The sequence below is a fragment of the Amblyomma americanum genome, chromosome 8 (assembly GCF_052857255.1).
Source record: "Amblyomma americanum isolate KBUSLIRL-KWMA chromosome 8, ASM5285725v1, whole genome shotgun sequence".
NCBI lineage: Eukaryota > Metazoa > Arthropoda > Arachnida > Ixodida > Ixodidae > Amblyomma > Amblyomma americanum.
The window spans coordinates 153503821-153518656 of NC_135504.1; the positions used below are offsets into that span (position 1 = coordinate 153503821).

Consider the following 14836-nt stretch of genomic DNA (forward strand, 5'->3'; position numbering starts at 1 on the left):
GGCCTGTAGGCCATCACTGGCAGCTGAGGACGCGCCACTCGTGTCGGTCGAGTCATGCATATATATATATGTATATATATATATATATATATATATATATATATATATATATATATATATATATATATATATATATATATATATATATATGCATGCATGCGCTTCACCTCGAAGCATTGTAGTCCTTAAGGAGAGCGTGAAAGAGACGTACCAACGAGAGGAGGAAGCGAGGAAGAAACAACGCGCTCAGGAGACGCCAGACGAGCGCGCCGCGCGACTTGAGAAGCGTCGTAACGAAGATGCGGCTGAAGTCGTGCCACGTCCCGGAGCGACTCTTTAACTGCAGACGAGACCGGTTTGAGTTCTTGAGAGAATCGGAATAAGACGCTTCGTAGACGACGTGCCTAGGAAACGCAGCTTTCGCAGTTCAACTAGGGTTTACCAGAGCTAAACCACAGCCAATTTTTTTCTCCTTTTCCTTTTGCCTACGCTGTTTCCCCCCCCCCCCCCCCCCCACCGTTGCATGCTAGACACCCCTCTCCACGCCTTTAATCTTTCTGCCTCTCTTTCTCCGTAAGTAGCAATGTTTTTCAGTGTATTCTACTGCGCTGTACAAGAGTGGTATTAGACGTGTTTTTCGTGACAATCCTTATTAAGGTAATTCTCAGTCTTTGTGATGAGCACTCTACCACGCTTTCTACCGTTGCCTTTTCCTGCTCAATATTTTTCCTCTTTTCGAGAAGTCTGAGATGCGATCTATTCTTTCGGTACATGGAACCGATGCCGCAATTTCGAGTCGAGCCTCAAAATCTCCGGCGGCTTGCTCACTCTGCCAGAACTAATGCCCTACGCTGCGAACTGCTGCAGTTCAAAACGACAGGGAGTGAACGCGCGAGGAGCGCAGATGCACCGAATCTGGATCAATTTTTTTCTGCTTAGTAATAGTCTCCTGCTCACTACAGAATTCTTCTCGAACTCTACAGCTTAATGCCAAATGTCGCACCCACTGAGCCATTTAGTTTCGCCTGGTAAAATATTTGGTTTTGGTTTATAGGCGTTTGACGTCCCAAAGCGGCTCGGGCTGTAAGGGACGTCGTAATGAAGGACTGCGGAAATTTCGACCGCCTGGGGTTTTTTACGTGCCCTGACATCGCACAGAACACGGGCCTCTAGAATGTTGCCTCCATAGAAATTCGACCGCCGCGGCCGGGATCGAACCCGCGTCTTTCGGTTCAGCAGCCGAGCACCATAACCACTGAGCCACCGCGGCGGCTGATAAACTATTGAAAACAACCATCGACATCCGAGACACTCTGTGTGTTTCCTTATCTTTTATTATCATATAAAATTAACACTTTTCTCAGTTGTTAACCGAGGAAAACGATTTCCAATGTTCCAAAACCCTGTCAAAGCTTAAAACAATGACAAAAAGCCCGTTCAAGAAGGCTGACAAAGGAAAGCGAATACAAAACGGTTGTCTTCGGCGCTCCTTGCTTCCAGCCGCAATTCACGAGTTTTCCTTTCGACACGGTCTAAACATCCAGGCACGCTGACATTGGTTGGAGAAAGCAGCGTTCCCTTAGCTGGCGGCACAGTGAATACAGACACAAAGCGCCGTGCACTACGCGGCAGCATGGGCGCGGTTTGCGCCAGTGACAGTATTCGGGGCTCACTGGTGCCAGTGAGTCGCAGTCACCACGCTCACGCGCAAGGACATGGCTCCGTTGAGACGTCCACAAAGTTCCGAGACTCTTTATCTCAAACGCAGCGCGTCTCTCAGTCACTCACTAATTCGCACACATGGCGCAAAAAGCTCTGTATTTAGCTGGATGCAGGTGCTGTCGACCGCATTTCCTTCGTACCCAGCCGTGCTTTCTGGCCCCTTGAATATGTCTTGACAGAGCTTCTTATTCGAGCAAAATAAGCAACAGAGTCCCCTAAGAGGAACAATATATAAATACGAGCTTGCACGCTTACTTAAAAAAAACTCACAAATGCGGAAAAATTTTATTGCCCCCTATTTCAATCATCCGTGCTAAAGCGCAACCTGCGCCAATGGCGGCATAAGCTCCTGATATTCAAGAGTGCACACAAATTGGCGAAAAGATCACCACAGTTTTTTTATGCCAAAAAACATACAGCATTGGTCACATCTCTTCGGACCAAATGGTTTGCTTTATGCCCTATCGTCCTGTACTCAATTAGAGTGGAGCTAAAACATCTATCTTTCAATGCGTAGATTTTCGTACTGAGTGAGAGACAGACTACAACGCTCGAAATGAAATAGATTTTTCACTCACTTCATTTTGGAGCACACTACCTCACAGAAATTCTTTAGCATCATTACACGCCTTTAAGAAGATAAGTATACTCTAGCGGACTTGACCTTTTTATATGAGTTTTGACTGCTGTTGATCTTATGTCTTTGCTTTGAATTCCTCATTTTTTTTTAAATCTGCAGTACGCTTCCACTCTACTTTCCGTTACTACTTTTCAATGTCGAATAGATTTAACCAGGGCTCCAGGACAGTTTTCTGACTCTACACTCGCCTGTATACTTGATATTTTCTTACAATTTTTGGCAGCCAGTAAACCTTGATAAACGAGCAAAAATGCAACATTGAGGTATCATCACGACACTAATTATTCTTGGATATGACAGTGGTAGATGCTTGTTTACTTTCCAGTGTACATGTCACCCTTCTTAGCACAACTGATATTTATTCACAACTTCCAACGTGGCGTTCGGCTGCTATTCTCTCAGCTTTTTGCCCAGGCCGCCGTTCTTACAAAGAAAGTAAATAAACTTCAGGTTCTTTTTTCTTCCAAGCAATTGCGCAATAACAAGAGGTAAGCCTTGAATTTTTTATAGAAAAGCCAACACTGGAATCCAAAGCCTTAATACAAAAGGTGCTTATAATAATACAAAGATCCAGCTTGTGGATTTATGCGAAAGTAGTGTGCTTGTGTAAGCTGAGAAAGAAAGGTACATAATGCGATATATGCATGTAACATGTATAGTTTGCTCCTGTTGGGGCTCACTCCATAAAACGTGTCGAGTCGGTGGCTGTCGCTAATTAACAAACAAGAGCAGAGATATGCTGAATTTTAAAGGAAGAAATGATAAACGACACGCTGATGTGCCGATGTGATTTCTTTCTGGTTTTTGGTGATCGGACAGGCATATTTTCAGAACCTTTCCTTGCATGTCATCGCCAACAGTTTTTGCATGCCCGCACCTCCACCTCACGAGAGCTTTGCATGCATTCTCCGGGATATTAGTAAAATCATACAGGTTAGGGCCGGCCAGTGAATATAGAGGACAGTAATATGCACTTGATGAAGGCAGGACAAGCAAATTCCATCCCGCTTTCAACGCGTTCAATGTCGTTTGAGCCATTCCAGTAGGTCGGCTGCGGCCTGAAAGTCTGCGTCGCTTCCTCCAGTTTGAAGCACCAATAAGACGTCTTCAGACTCTCTTCCGAATACACACCATCCGCAATTCAGCGGCCTTCTCTAGACACCGGCGTGTCTGAGGAACGTCAAAACTGATGAACTGTTGCCTAAGTGGAGCACATCCCTCTCCGGGGTCACGTCGCTGTGGAAAACTGGGGTTCTTCCAGCGCCTGGGTACGCCACGGGCATCCGCTGTAGTGCCGCTTTTTAGGTACGTTGCCATTCACGTCAAGGCATCAGTGCTTTCTTTACCGGTAGAGAACCGCACCACTCGGCGCTTAGAAGCGGTGCCTTCCGGCGCGGCAGCGCCGGAACACCGAGAAAACGAAGCACACCAAGACGCCAACGCACACGGTGAGGCCGACACCGATGATCCACCAGTATACCTGGACGGTCGCCCGGTCAGCGGTGCAGAGGAGGGCGTCTTCGTCGGCGGCGCCCTTGAGGAGTTCGTCCGCAGGTGGACGGCTGGCTGCGTCGGGCAGCCTCTGCGGGCAGTTGGGCACGCCGTTGCAGACGAGCTCCTTTTTTATGCACACCATGCTTGTGGCGCAGAGAAACTCGCACTCCTTGCTCAGGGACACTAGTGTGTCCGGGGTGGAAGGCGTGGGCAGGATTTTCACCTGGGTCCACCACAGAGAGAAGTTGGTGGTGGCAGCGTCCGACGAACGGAACTCCAGCGGCACCTGAAACGAATCCATAAAGCAAGTCATACAAAGCAGAGAAAATTATAACACCTAGTACGTCATCGTCCACAATATCCTAACTAGGGAAACTGCAGAAAAAAGACCTCGCACATATATCTCCAATTAGCCCTGTCCCGAGCCTTCTGCGGCCCTCAAACTTCTAACACTTTCTCGAAAAACAGAGTCTATGAAAACCGAGATTAAGGCCAGTTGTTGCTGCTTTGTGGTTATGCAGCGCGCATAAGAAGGACACGGGGAGGCGACCAGAGGCAACTACTGATGGAGAGTTACGATTATAAAGAGAATGAAAGTCTTAAAGCAATAAAACTATAAAAGGCGGGAGGTGCAAATAGCCGGCATTGGCCAAAAAGAAAATAGAAGGTAGGATATTTGAAAAAAGCCTAAGCGTGACTCGAAAGCGGGGGAGGGGGAGCAGATTTTTTTTCTAAATATTTATGTACACATACTGCAGTTCGCATGAGGCTGTGGCTGGGGGTGGTAAAAATGCAACCAAAACGTAACAATCCACAGCATATGAGATGCTGTCAAAGCATAAGAAAACACACATGTCAACTACAAATAGAAGAATAAAAAATTGTTAAAGGCAGACCACGGGCAGGGCCAAGAAACGAGTTATAAATTTTAATAGTGCGCGGAAAAAATATATGTTAGGATCAGGCAGTGCCAGGAACAAAAGCAGAGATCAGCGCCGTGTCTGTGCACTTGTCACGTCCTTTGTCCCCTGCGCTGCTGTGAAACCATGTCACACCAAGTTGCCCAAGCTTCTACAGTAAAAACAGAGATGTTTAGTTCGTGACTACTTCTTAATTACGGTGCCTAAAATGTTGAACAGCTGACATATGACTCAAATCGTGAAGATTTATTTAACGTGGGCAAGAACTTCAAGAATTCACTAAGACTATGTGAGGAAAGTGGAGGGACGAGCAGCATCATGAAAACGTCTTCATAAAAAAATCACAGATATCACAGAACGAGAACAAAATACAAGAAACAATATTTAGGCCTTGTAGGTAAGCTTTTCTTTCTTTCTTTGTTCTCGACACAGCAGCAATAGCAAGCCTCAGGTATTATCGCTCGGCTGGCCTGCGGGCGCTGGACGGTGAGGATAGGAGAAAAATCGGTGACAGACTCATTTGCCAGTAACGAACAGCTGAAACACGAGGACAGCTACGTTAACTCTGCTGCCGACTGACCAGTGCCAGCACAATCTTGCAGGGCCGTAAGCTGTAAGCTGTCCATTTTCCATTGTCCATTTCGAGTTCATTTCGTCGTCTGTCGTTGGTCGCTCAGGTATACCCGTGGCATACAAGCATCTGTGAGAAGCGATCCCCGGCCATTGAGTACTTGGGGACCGGACCTCACAATTGACTTCATATCGCAGCCAATGGCAGCCGGTGGTGATGTCCGGTCAGCTGCTGGTGGTAGTGCACATCACCATTCGCTGCAATCGCAGCCAACGGCAGCCAATGGCGAGCTCCGGTCGCCAACCGCGCGATGGTCGGGATACTTCCCACGCACGCTTGAAACTCGCTGGTATACGTGAGGGACCAATGACACAAGACCAATGCGGAGCGCAATCGGCTCTGAATTATTTCCCTGAATGTACCAATTAGTGCGGCGGCCAAAACAAGTGGCATAAAACAGATATAAAGGTATTGTTACCAAATACGACCCCCCAGGCAACTATAAGGCAAATTTTTTTCTCTCCAGTTCCGTTTTATATTACACATTCCGTCTGCTGGCCCCGCATTCTGAACCACTGTGGTATATTGCATGTTGTGGGCACAGGATAGGGTTAATAGAAGTAAGAGTAGTGGAGAGCAAAAAAAAACGGGGACAGAAGGCGAAGACACAACTAATTAGTGCAGGAGAACACGCTGCACTACTCTTACTTAATGAACCACCGACTAACCCACACTAAGATTTTGATAAGTTAATAGAAGCCTTTTTCCTGGAGTGGACGCTGTCAAGCTGGTGCTACTGATATATTGTCGCCAACAAACGTAGCGAGACTCAGAAGGGGCTTTTTAATCGAAAGGCAAGTATAGACCAACAGCGTGCGTTGGGGCGGAAGCGTTGTCTTCCTTGCTCTGTCACGAGCAGGGTGACGCCGCTCGGGCGCATGGCGGCACCCGCAGAATGTGAGCAGTGTGACATTGCCCCCTTCCTTTCAAGCGGCATCGCCTCGATGCCTCCGGCTAGGGGGAAAAAGAGTATAGAGGCACCGAAAGTGCGAAGGCGCGTGTGGCGTCGGCACTGCATGTGAACCCCTGCAGTGGCTAACGGGCTTAATATAGTTTCATGCGCGACACTTGGACGACTTCAGATTTGGGCGGTAGAGAAGAGCGGACAACTCCTTGCGGGAACACTTCATAGTTCACCTCACCGAGTTGAATTAGCACCTCGTAAGGGCCTAAGTAGCGGCGCAGAAGCTTTTCAGAGCGCCCGCGCAAACATATTGCACTCCGTACCCAGACGTACCGAGGGTGGATAATGAGGGTGGTAATGAGGGTGGATACGGTGAAATATTTAGGCGTTACATTTAGCCATAAGCTAAGCTGGAACACGCATATATCCAACACGTGTGCAAAAGCATTCAAACAGCTCGGGTTCCTCCGTAGAAAACTGTCAGGAGTTCCTCCTCATGTAAAGCTAACAGCCTATAATACCCTCATAAGGCCCATCCTTGAATACGGCACCATCATTTGGAGCCCCCATAAGTTGTACCTCAGCGAACAACTCGAAAAAATTCAAAATAAGGCCCTCCTGTTTATTTATTCCCGCTACTCACGTCATGACAGCGTATCTTCCCTGCGAGCTAAAGCGCGTATCCCTACCCTTGCTTGTCGGTGACGCGTTGCTTCGATGAAGTTTGTTTTTATTCTTTACAATGATAGCATAAGACTAGATAAAAATCAGCAAATCAAGGCACCTTATCGTTCCAAGCGATTAAAAGTGCATCAGACCCATCCCAACGCAATGTAACACAAATAAATTCTCATTTTTTCCGTTAGCCATTGAAGAATTGAATAATCTGCCTCACGGATTCATGGGCGACGTCTCTCTTGATATCTTTTTGAAAAACGTAGATTCGTTTTTGAAAAACAGAATGTACAATAAAAAGAGCAAAAGAGCATCGTGTTGACCAGATTGTATCGCTTCGTGGTTTCGTCGTTCACCTTTCCAGTGTTTTAAATGCATTAAAATGAACGTGTATAGCAATGCGCATGTCCTTTGACCGTTGATGGTCTCAACCTACTTGCTGTGGTCTTTTCTACTGCAGGCGCATGTTTTGTATCTCGTGTATGTTATACTGGATATGCTATTGTTTGTATAATTGTCCCATTATTTAGCCCACTCCTGTAAGAGCCTAACTAGGCTTACAGTATGCTTAAATAAAAATAAAAATAAATAAAGTATCCGCCAGGTTTGTAAGTCACCTCCCTTGGCGGTGGTTATAACGTCGGGTGTGAGTTTCCTGTTAGTGTCGAATCCGGTGTCTAGCAAGGTGGCGAGCGGCTTTTGCGTCACGAGCGAATTGGTCAGCGCCCATGACAGACAAAGGGGCACAATCCGGGAGCAGCATGGCATCCAGCATGGTCAGGGCGTCACGGCCATACAACAAACGGAACGGAGTGAAAAGCGTCGTTTCATGGAGAGTGACGTTGTACTCAAACGTAATGTAAGGGAGTATTTCGGCCCAGTTACGATGGTCATCGTCGACATACATAGATATCATATCTGCAACGGTCTTGTTCAGCCTACAGTCAGTCCATTCGTTTGAGGAAGCTAAGCAGTCGTTTTTCTATGACTGGTGCCACTGAGACGCAGGACCTCATGTGTAAGAGCCGACGTAAACGTGGTTCCCCGGTCAGTTAATACAGCCGCGGGGGCGCCTTGGCGAAGTACAATGTGGTGAATGAAGAACTGTGCAATTTCAGTCGCGGTGCCACGGGGAAGAGCCTTAGTTTCATAATAGCGGTTGAAGTCATCATCATCATCATCATCATCAGCCTTACTACACCCACTGCAGGGCAAAGGCCTCTCCCATGTCTCTCCAATTAACCCTATCCTTTGCCAGCTGCATCCACCCTTTGCCTGCAAACTTCTTAATCTCATCCGCCCATCTAACCTTCTGCCGCCCCCTGCTACGCTTACTTTCTCTTGGAACCCACTCCGTTACCCTTAAAGACCAGCGGTTATCTTGCCTTCGCATCACATGCCCTGCCCAAGCCCATTTCTTTCTCTTGATTTCGACTAGGATGTCATTAACCCGTGTTTGTTCCCTCACCCACTGTCTGTGGAAACAACAATATACCGGTTACCAATTAAGAACACTGAAAATGGGCCTAGCAAGTCCATGCATGCCAACTTCCTGAAATGGCATTTGCGGTGGATAAATTAGCTTCAGAAGGCCCGCTGGTTTTGTCGGCAAAATCTTCCGCCGTTGGCACTCACGAGATGCTCTACCGTAGCGTTGGACAACCTAAGCGAGCCGAGGCCAGTAGCACTTGTGGCCGAGGCGTCCCAATGTTCTAGAAAAATCGAGGTGGCCAGAAGAAAGGTCGCCGTGACATGCAGTGAGAACTTCCTGACGAAGCGCGGTTGGGACAACAAGGAGATACGCAGTTACGGTGAGGCCGTAACTGCTAGACCGCTCGCCAAATTTCGTCACGGACCGCATCGGCTACAGCTGCATCACTGGTAGGTGGAGCATCTAAACGCAGGTTGCGCAGTTCTTCGGGGATCGCACTAACACGAGCTACCGAACCACCTCTTCCCCGGCGACTGGCAGCCACGCACAGTCGTTAGTTGCCGCAACACTTCCCTGACGACCGTACTGCGCACTGCGTTCCTGCAAGGAATGATCTTTGGCAAAAGTAAGTGACGGTTCTTGGAGGGTCGCGTACAATGCCGGCGAATAGCTGCTCCTTTACATCACGAATGAGTTGGCGGACCTTCGTAACCTCGACCATGGCAGGGTCAGCCCGGTTAAAGAGGCGTGCCATATCTTCTATAAACGTGGCGATGCTTTCGATCACTGCTGTTACCTAGAGCGAAGTGCAATTTCGGCGTTTTCTTTTAGTGCGTTTGTGCTGAAGGCGGCGAGCAGCTCACGACGGAACGCTTCCCAGCTGGAAAAGGATGCCTCATGGTTCTCGAATCATGTCTTCGTTGAGTCTTGGAACACTAAATACACGTTTTATAGCTTTCGGTCGTCGTACCACTGGTTAAAAGTGGCCACACTGTCAAAGATGACCAACCAGTCCTTGACATCCTCGGACGGATCGCCGTGGAAGGATGGCGGCGAGTGAGATGCAAGGACTACAACCGGCAGAGACAGTGACGGAAGGCTGGCCTGTGTGACTGCCAGTAGTGGACGTCTAGGCACGCATCGACGTCGTCAGTGGCTGACACTCAGGCTACAGGCCTCGTAGGGGGCGGCTCGCTTTGTGGACAGGTTTTGTTCCCAAGCGACACGGATGAGCGTAAGAATTGTCCTCGGGGTGAGTGTTCAGGGGACGATACCGAGCGGCTTCACCAAAATGTCGCCAACAAACGTAGCGCAACTCAAAAGGGGCTTTTAATCGAATGGCCAAGTAGACCAACAACGCGCATACACCGGAGCGGAGGTATCGTCTTACTCGCTCTGTCACGAGCCAAGTCATGCCGCTCGGCAGCATGGCGGCGCCCGCAGAATGTGAACAGTGTGGCAAGGTGTTAGAAGTTCTTTAATGTCTGAAGCAGGGTAGAAATAAAATAAACATGCCCAAGCAGCTGCGCGCGAATGAAGCAGTTAAGTTGTAAATTTATTAGAGACCCTTCCCAACGCGTTTTCCGTTTGGTGTACTGGAATGCAAAACAAGGTGTTAAAAGCTGAGAGCCTTCATCATCATCATCATTAGCCTGACTACACCCACTGCAGGGCGAAGGCCTCTCCCATGTCTCTCCATTTAACCCGGTCCTTTGCTAGCTGCGCCCACCCTATGCCTGCAAGCATCCTATTCTTATTCGCCCACCTAACCTTCTGCCCCCCCCCCCCCCCCTGCTACGTTTGCCTTCTCTTGAAATTTAAGAACCAGCGATTCTCTTGACTTCGCAGTACATGCCCTGCCCAAGCCCATTTCTTCCCCTTGCTTTCGACTAGGATGTCATAAAGAAGCGTTTGTTCCCTTACCCACTCAGCCCGCTTCCGGTCTCTTAACGTTACACCTATCATTTTTCTTTCCACGGCTCGCTGCGTTGTCCTCAACTTAAGCTGAACCCTTTTCGTTAGCCTCAACGTTTCTGCCCCGTAGGTGAGAACCGGTAAGATACAGCTGTTGTACACTTTTCTCTGCTATTCACGGTCTGAGAGAACCTGCCATATGCGCTGTACCGCATTCTTATCCTTCTAGTGATCTGCCTCTCATGATCCGAGTCAGCTGTCACTAGCTGCCCTAACTAGACGAATTCCGTTACCACTTCCAGCACCTAATTGCCAATTGTGAACTGCTGTTTCCTTGCTAGACTGTTGAACACTACTATGGTTTTCTGCATGTCAATTTTTAGACCCACCATACTGTTCTGTCTAACTCATTGATTATGATATGCAGTTAATCTCCTGAGTTACTCAGCAAGGCAATGACATCAGCGAATCGCAGGTTATTTAAGCATTCTCTATTAACTCTTATCCTCAACTGTTCCCAATTCAGGCCTCGGAATATCTTGTGTAAACAGGCGGTTAATAGCACTGGCGAGATCGTGTCCCCTTGCCTGACGCCTTTCCTTATTGAAATTTTATTCCTAACTTTATGGAGGACTATGGTAGCTGTACAGTTCCTATCTATATCTTCAAGTATATTGGGAGAAGGCTTCAGCCATGATACAATTTTATACTTTCTTTTTAATTTCCAACTAATATCCTATATGAATACTGCCAATCCTAATCTTTGTTTCGCATAAGCGTGAACTACCAGTACCTTCCAATGGTCTTCATGCAGAGGTTGTGTCAATAATGCACCCGTTTCCATTACTTGTGGAAATTCCCAGCATCTCTTTCAACTCACGTTTCAGTGCTAGGAGTCACTTTCGAAACTGAGGGCAATACGCATCAAACAACTCTTTTGAGGCTACTCCACCAGCAAATTTTCTCCGAATTAAATCTCTACGCTTGCCACCGGCGAATCCGCTGCTCGAAAGACAGGCGATGTGAAGCGCACGACATTCCCTGCTGCACTAGCCTCGACCCAATTAGCCTCGCAGCCGTCCCTAACCATCGTACATGGGCTCTGCTTTGCCCAGCTGCGATTGGGCAAACATCCGTCACCAACGACACTGATGCGCTAACATCCTTATCGCGCACCGCCACGAAGGAGGTCAAAGCCGCAGGCGGCGGAACGAGGCCGCAACGGGCTTTGTTGGAATCTGAGGGGGAGCGATGCGAGCAACGCTGAGCAGCGCCCCTTGTTGCCGTTGGGCTCAGCCTCCCGCGGGCTAAGTTGATTATCGTGATGACGGCAACGTGGCTCCTTGGCGCACTCCAGTCGTTACCCTGCATGCGAAAGCAGTCTGGCCGCCGCCTTTCCGAAGCATACTTATTCGCTCTGAGGGGCCTCTTGCTTTTTCTTTGGCGGCCTCGTTGAAATTCCTGCTGCGCCAGCTCAATAGAGCCTGCGCAGGTTATGAGCCTGCCTCGACCGTTTCCAGTGCAAGCCTTGAAAAACGTGTTCGCTTCCTTGCGCCGTTTCCTCACTATATAGTAGGCAAATGCTTATTCACAAAATAGTTCAGTGATCAGGTACGAGTTACAGTATCTGCAGCATTACGAAATCAAATTCAATATTACACAGAATCTCGCTACTCACTCGTAAAAAGTCCGCAAGCCGCAATCATCCAGTTCGGAATTCCTTTATTAAACTCCCTCGCCATTAACTAGCGACAGTCGAAGCACAAATGTTTCGTACCTTCTCGCCAAAGTAAAACTTCATGGGCCTCAACAGTCACGGAAACATTTACTTATCCTGCCTGATAAGTTCCACTCGCGCATTGCCATTTAACTGGTGACAAAGACATTGCAATTACTGTTATTGACAAAAGCAAGTGCCTAGGTCTTATTAGGTTGTTTCCCTATGCTTGCGCAATGCAGAACTAACTCTTGTCATTATACTAGTAGCGAAAAAATAACAGGATTTTATTGAACTGTTGTTCCTAACAACCATCTGGCTCTATGCCTATGTCGCGCGGACGGTTTAGCCCGAGGTCGCGCGGCCATATCCCGGACGCTCCGGCAGTATTTCCATGGAGGATCAACAAGAAAATGACCTTGTGCTCTGAGGTCTGTGTGCTCTAAACGGAACCCTGGGCGATTGAAACTATTCTTGATGCCTCACTGCAGGCGGGGCACTATTATTTTTCCTCCTTTCTCTAGCCCTTTCTAAAGCATGAAATAATTGTCTGCGGATAGCAATTTCTGGAAACCGAATCGAATACGTATAGCATAGCTCCGCTATCGAATTGATCCGCCCCATCCGCCCCCTTCAGGGCCAGTGCTGACCTTACGACTGCCAGCTTGACATACCTCGGCCGTTTCTCGCCAGCGGTATCTTTTTCAAGCTCACACAAATTTATTTATCCCCCACCCCATCCCACTTCTATCTTCCCAGTTCAACTACCTTGCCGAGCGGGGTGCAATTGAAGAACACTCGCATAAATGCTCCCGCCATTCATATTAATCCCTTACACGACACTTGCCCGAACTCCGATGTTTTGCCACCTTTTTCTTTTTCTTTTGTGTGTGTCTGGCTGTTTTCATGCACAGTACACGCGTGTCAGGTTAAGCTCAGGGCGCCGCTGATTCGGCCTTTACTCTGGCTGTCGAAGAGGTTCCAGATGCCGGAAGTCTCCTGCCCTGACTGCATTTGATTCTGTTATTTGTTTACTCTTTATGGCCGGGGCACGCGAGTGCACGCATCTCTAGTTTTTATCTGTTGGACGATTCCGCCACTGTCTGTTTTTGTGCACCTTACACGCTTAAATGCCTCCACCATTGTCATTTACACCCCCCCCCCCCCCACGAAACTTGCCCGAACTCGGATGTTTTGCCTTTTTTTTCTTCTCTTTTTCTTTTCTGTTTCTGAGTGTATTCATGCACAGTGCACGTGTGTCTAGTTAAGCTCATGGCGCCGCTGTTTCGGCCTTGACTTTAGCTGCCGAAAAGGTCTCAGATGACCGAAGTCTCCTGCCCTGTCTGCCTTTTATTATCTTTATTTGTTTACTCTTTATGGTTGGGGCACGCGAGTGCACTTATTTCTAATTTTTATCTGTTGGGCTATTCCGCCACCGTCTGTTTCTGTGCACTTAACTCGCCGCAGCTCTGTTGCCTTGAGAGGTGGCCATTATCCCCTCCCGCTCCTCGTTTTTCTTTCTTTCTTCCTTTACTGGCCGGCTCCCCGCGGCTCCGAGGTGGGCGGTGGGGGACAGCGCGTTTTTCGTTTTTTTCCTTCTTTTCTCTTTCTCTCTCTTTTCTAGTATTCTTTCCTTAGTGCCCATCTTCTTTCTATCATCCGTTTGCTTGTTCTGTTCATGTGTCGTACATGTGTGCCAATGCCAACTCCTTAAGAAGACGAAGAAGATCGCTGTAACTGCAGTCTTGAGAAAGGACAGGCTCTGTCCGAAACGTCGACTCAAATATATATATATATATATATATATATATATATATATATATATATATATATATATATATATATAATCACAAAAAAATCGAAAAACATAACAGGATTCAATTCACGACGCTTCGGCTGGAGGTCCTCAAGCTAAATTGTTGTGACTTGAATCCTGGTATGTTTCCAAATTTTTCGTGATATTATATTGTATTGATCAATCAGTGGCCAAGAAATGAATATTTTGATATATATATATATATATATATATATATATATATATATATATATATATATATATATATATATATATATATATATATATATATATATATATATATATATATATATACAGTCCTGAAGAAGACCGCACCGCGGTCGAAACTTTGATAAATAAATGTGTCTCTGTAGAAGTGCCCACTTCCCTTATATATATAAAATCACCAAAAATTGAAGAAACATAACAGGATTTAATTCACGACGTTTCGGCTGGAGGACCAGCCTGGTCCTCCAGCCAAAGTTTCTTCAATTTTTGGTGATTTTATATTATATTGACCAAATCAGCTGCCAGAAATCATTATTGGTATATATATATATATATATATATATATATATATATATATATATATAGGCACACCGTAGCGGCGGCGCATGCCGGTAAAGGAACCAGTGCCTGTCAAGAATGACCCGGCCGACACGAGACGCTGCCCACAGGTTAGGACACCCCCCGCGCCCCCTGCCGTTCGGTGCGCCCAAGGACCTCGGCTGTCGGCTCCTGTCAACATGCGGCCCGGATGCTTCGTCGCCCGGGACACTTTCGCCGATCGTCTCATTGACCGTGGGGAAAAGCCCTTCACCTCCTTCTATATTCGACCATTTTTCGAGCCTAGCGTCGTCTACAGCATTCCATGTTCAGTGCCGATCTTGTTCGCGATCTGGACGATCCCCCGGCGGCGCCGGGTAGTGCGACAGAGTAGAAGACGACGAACTGTGCATTGGCGCAGGCAGGATTGCTCGCGCCAGGCCGTC

General features: G+C 47.5%; 1 protein-coding gene across 1 annotated transcript in view; it reads right to left on the reverse strand.

Annotated features, from left to right (window-relative positions):
* Positions 1–1315: 1315 nt before the first annotated feature.
* LOC144102119 (uncharacterized) overlaps positions 1316–14836 on the reverse strand; it is a 399640-nt gene continuing 386119 nt past the window's right edge. The window contains exon 10 of the mRNA XM_077635411.1: positions 1316–4142. Within this exon, the coding sequence (XP_077491537.1) occupies positions 3735–4142 (408 nt within the window). The 3' untranslated portion in view covers positions 1316–3734. The remainder of the gene's footprint in view (positions 4143–14836) is intronic.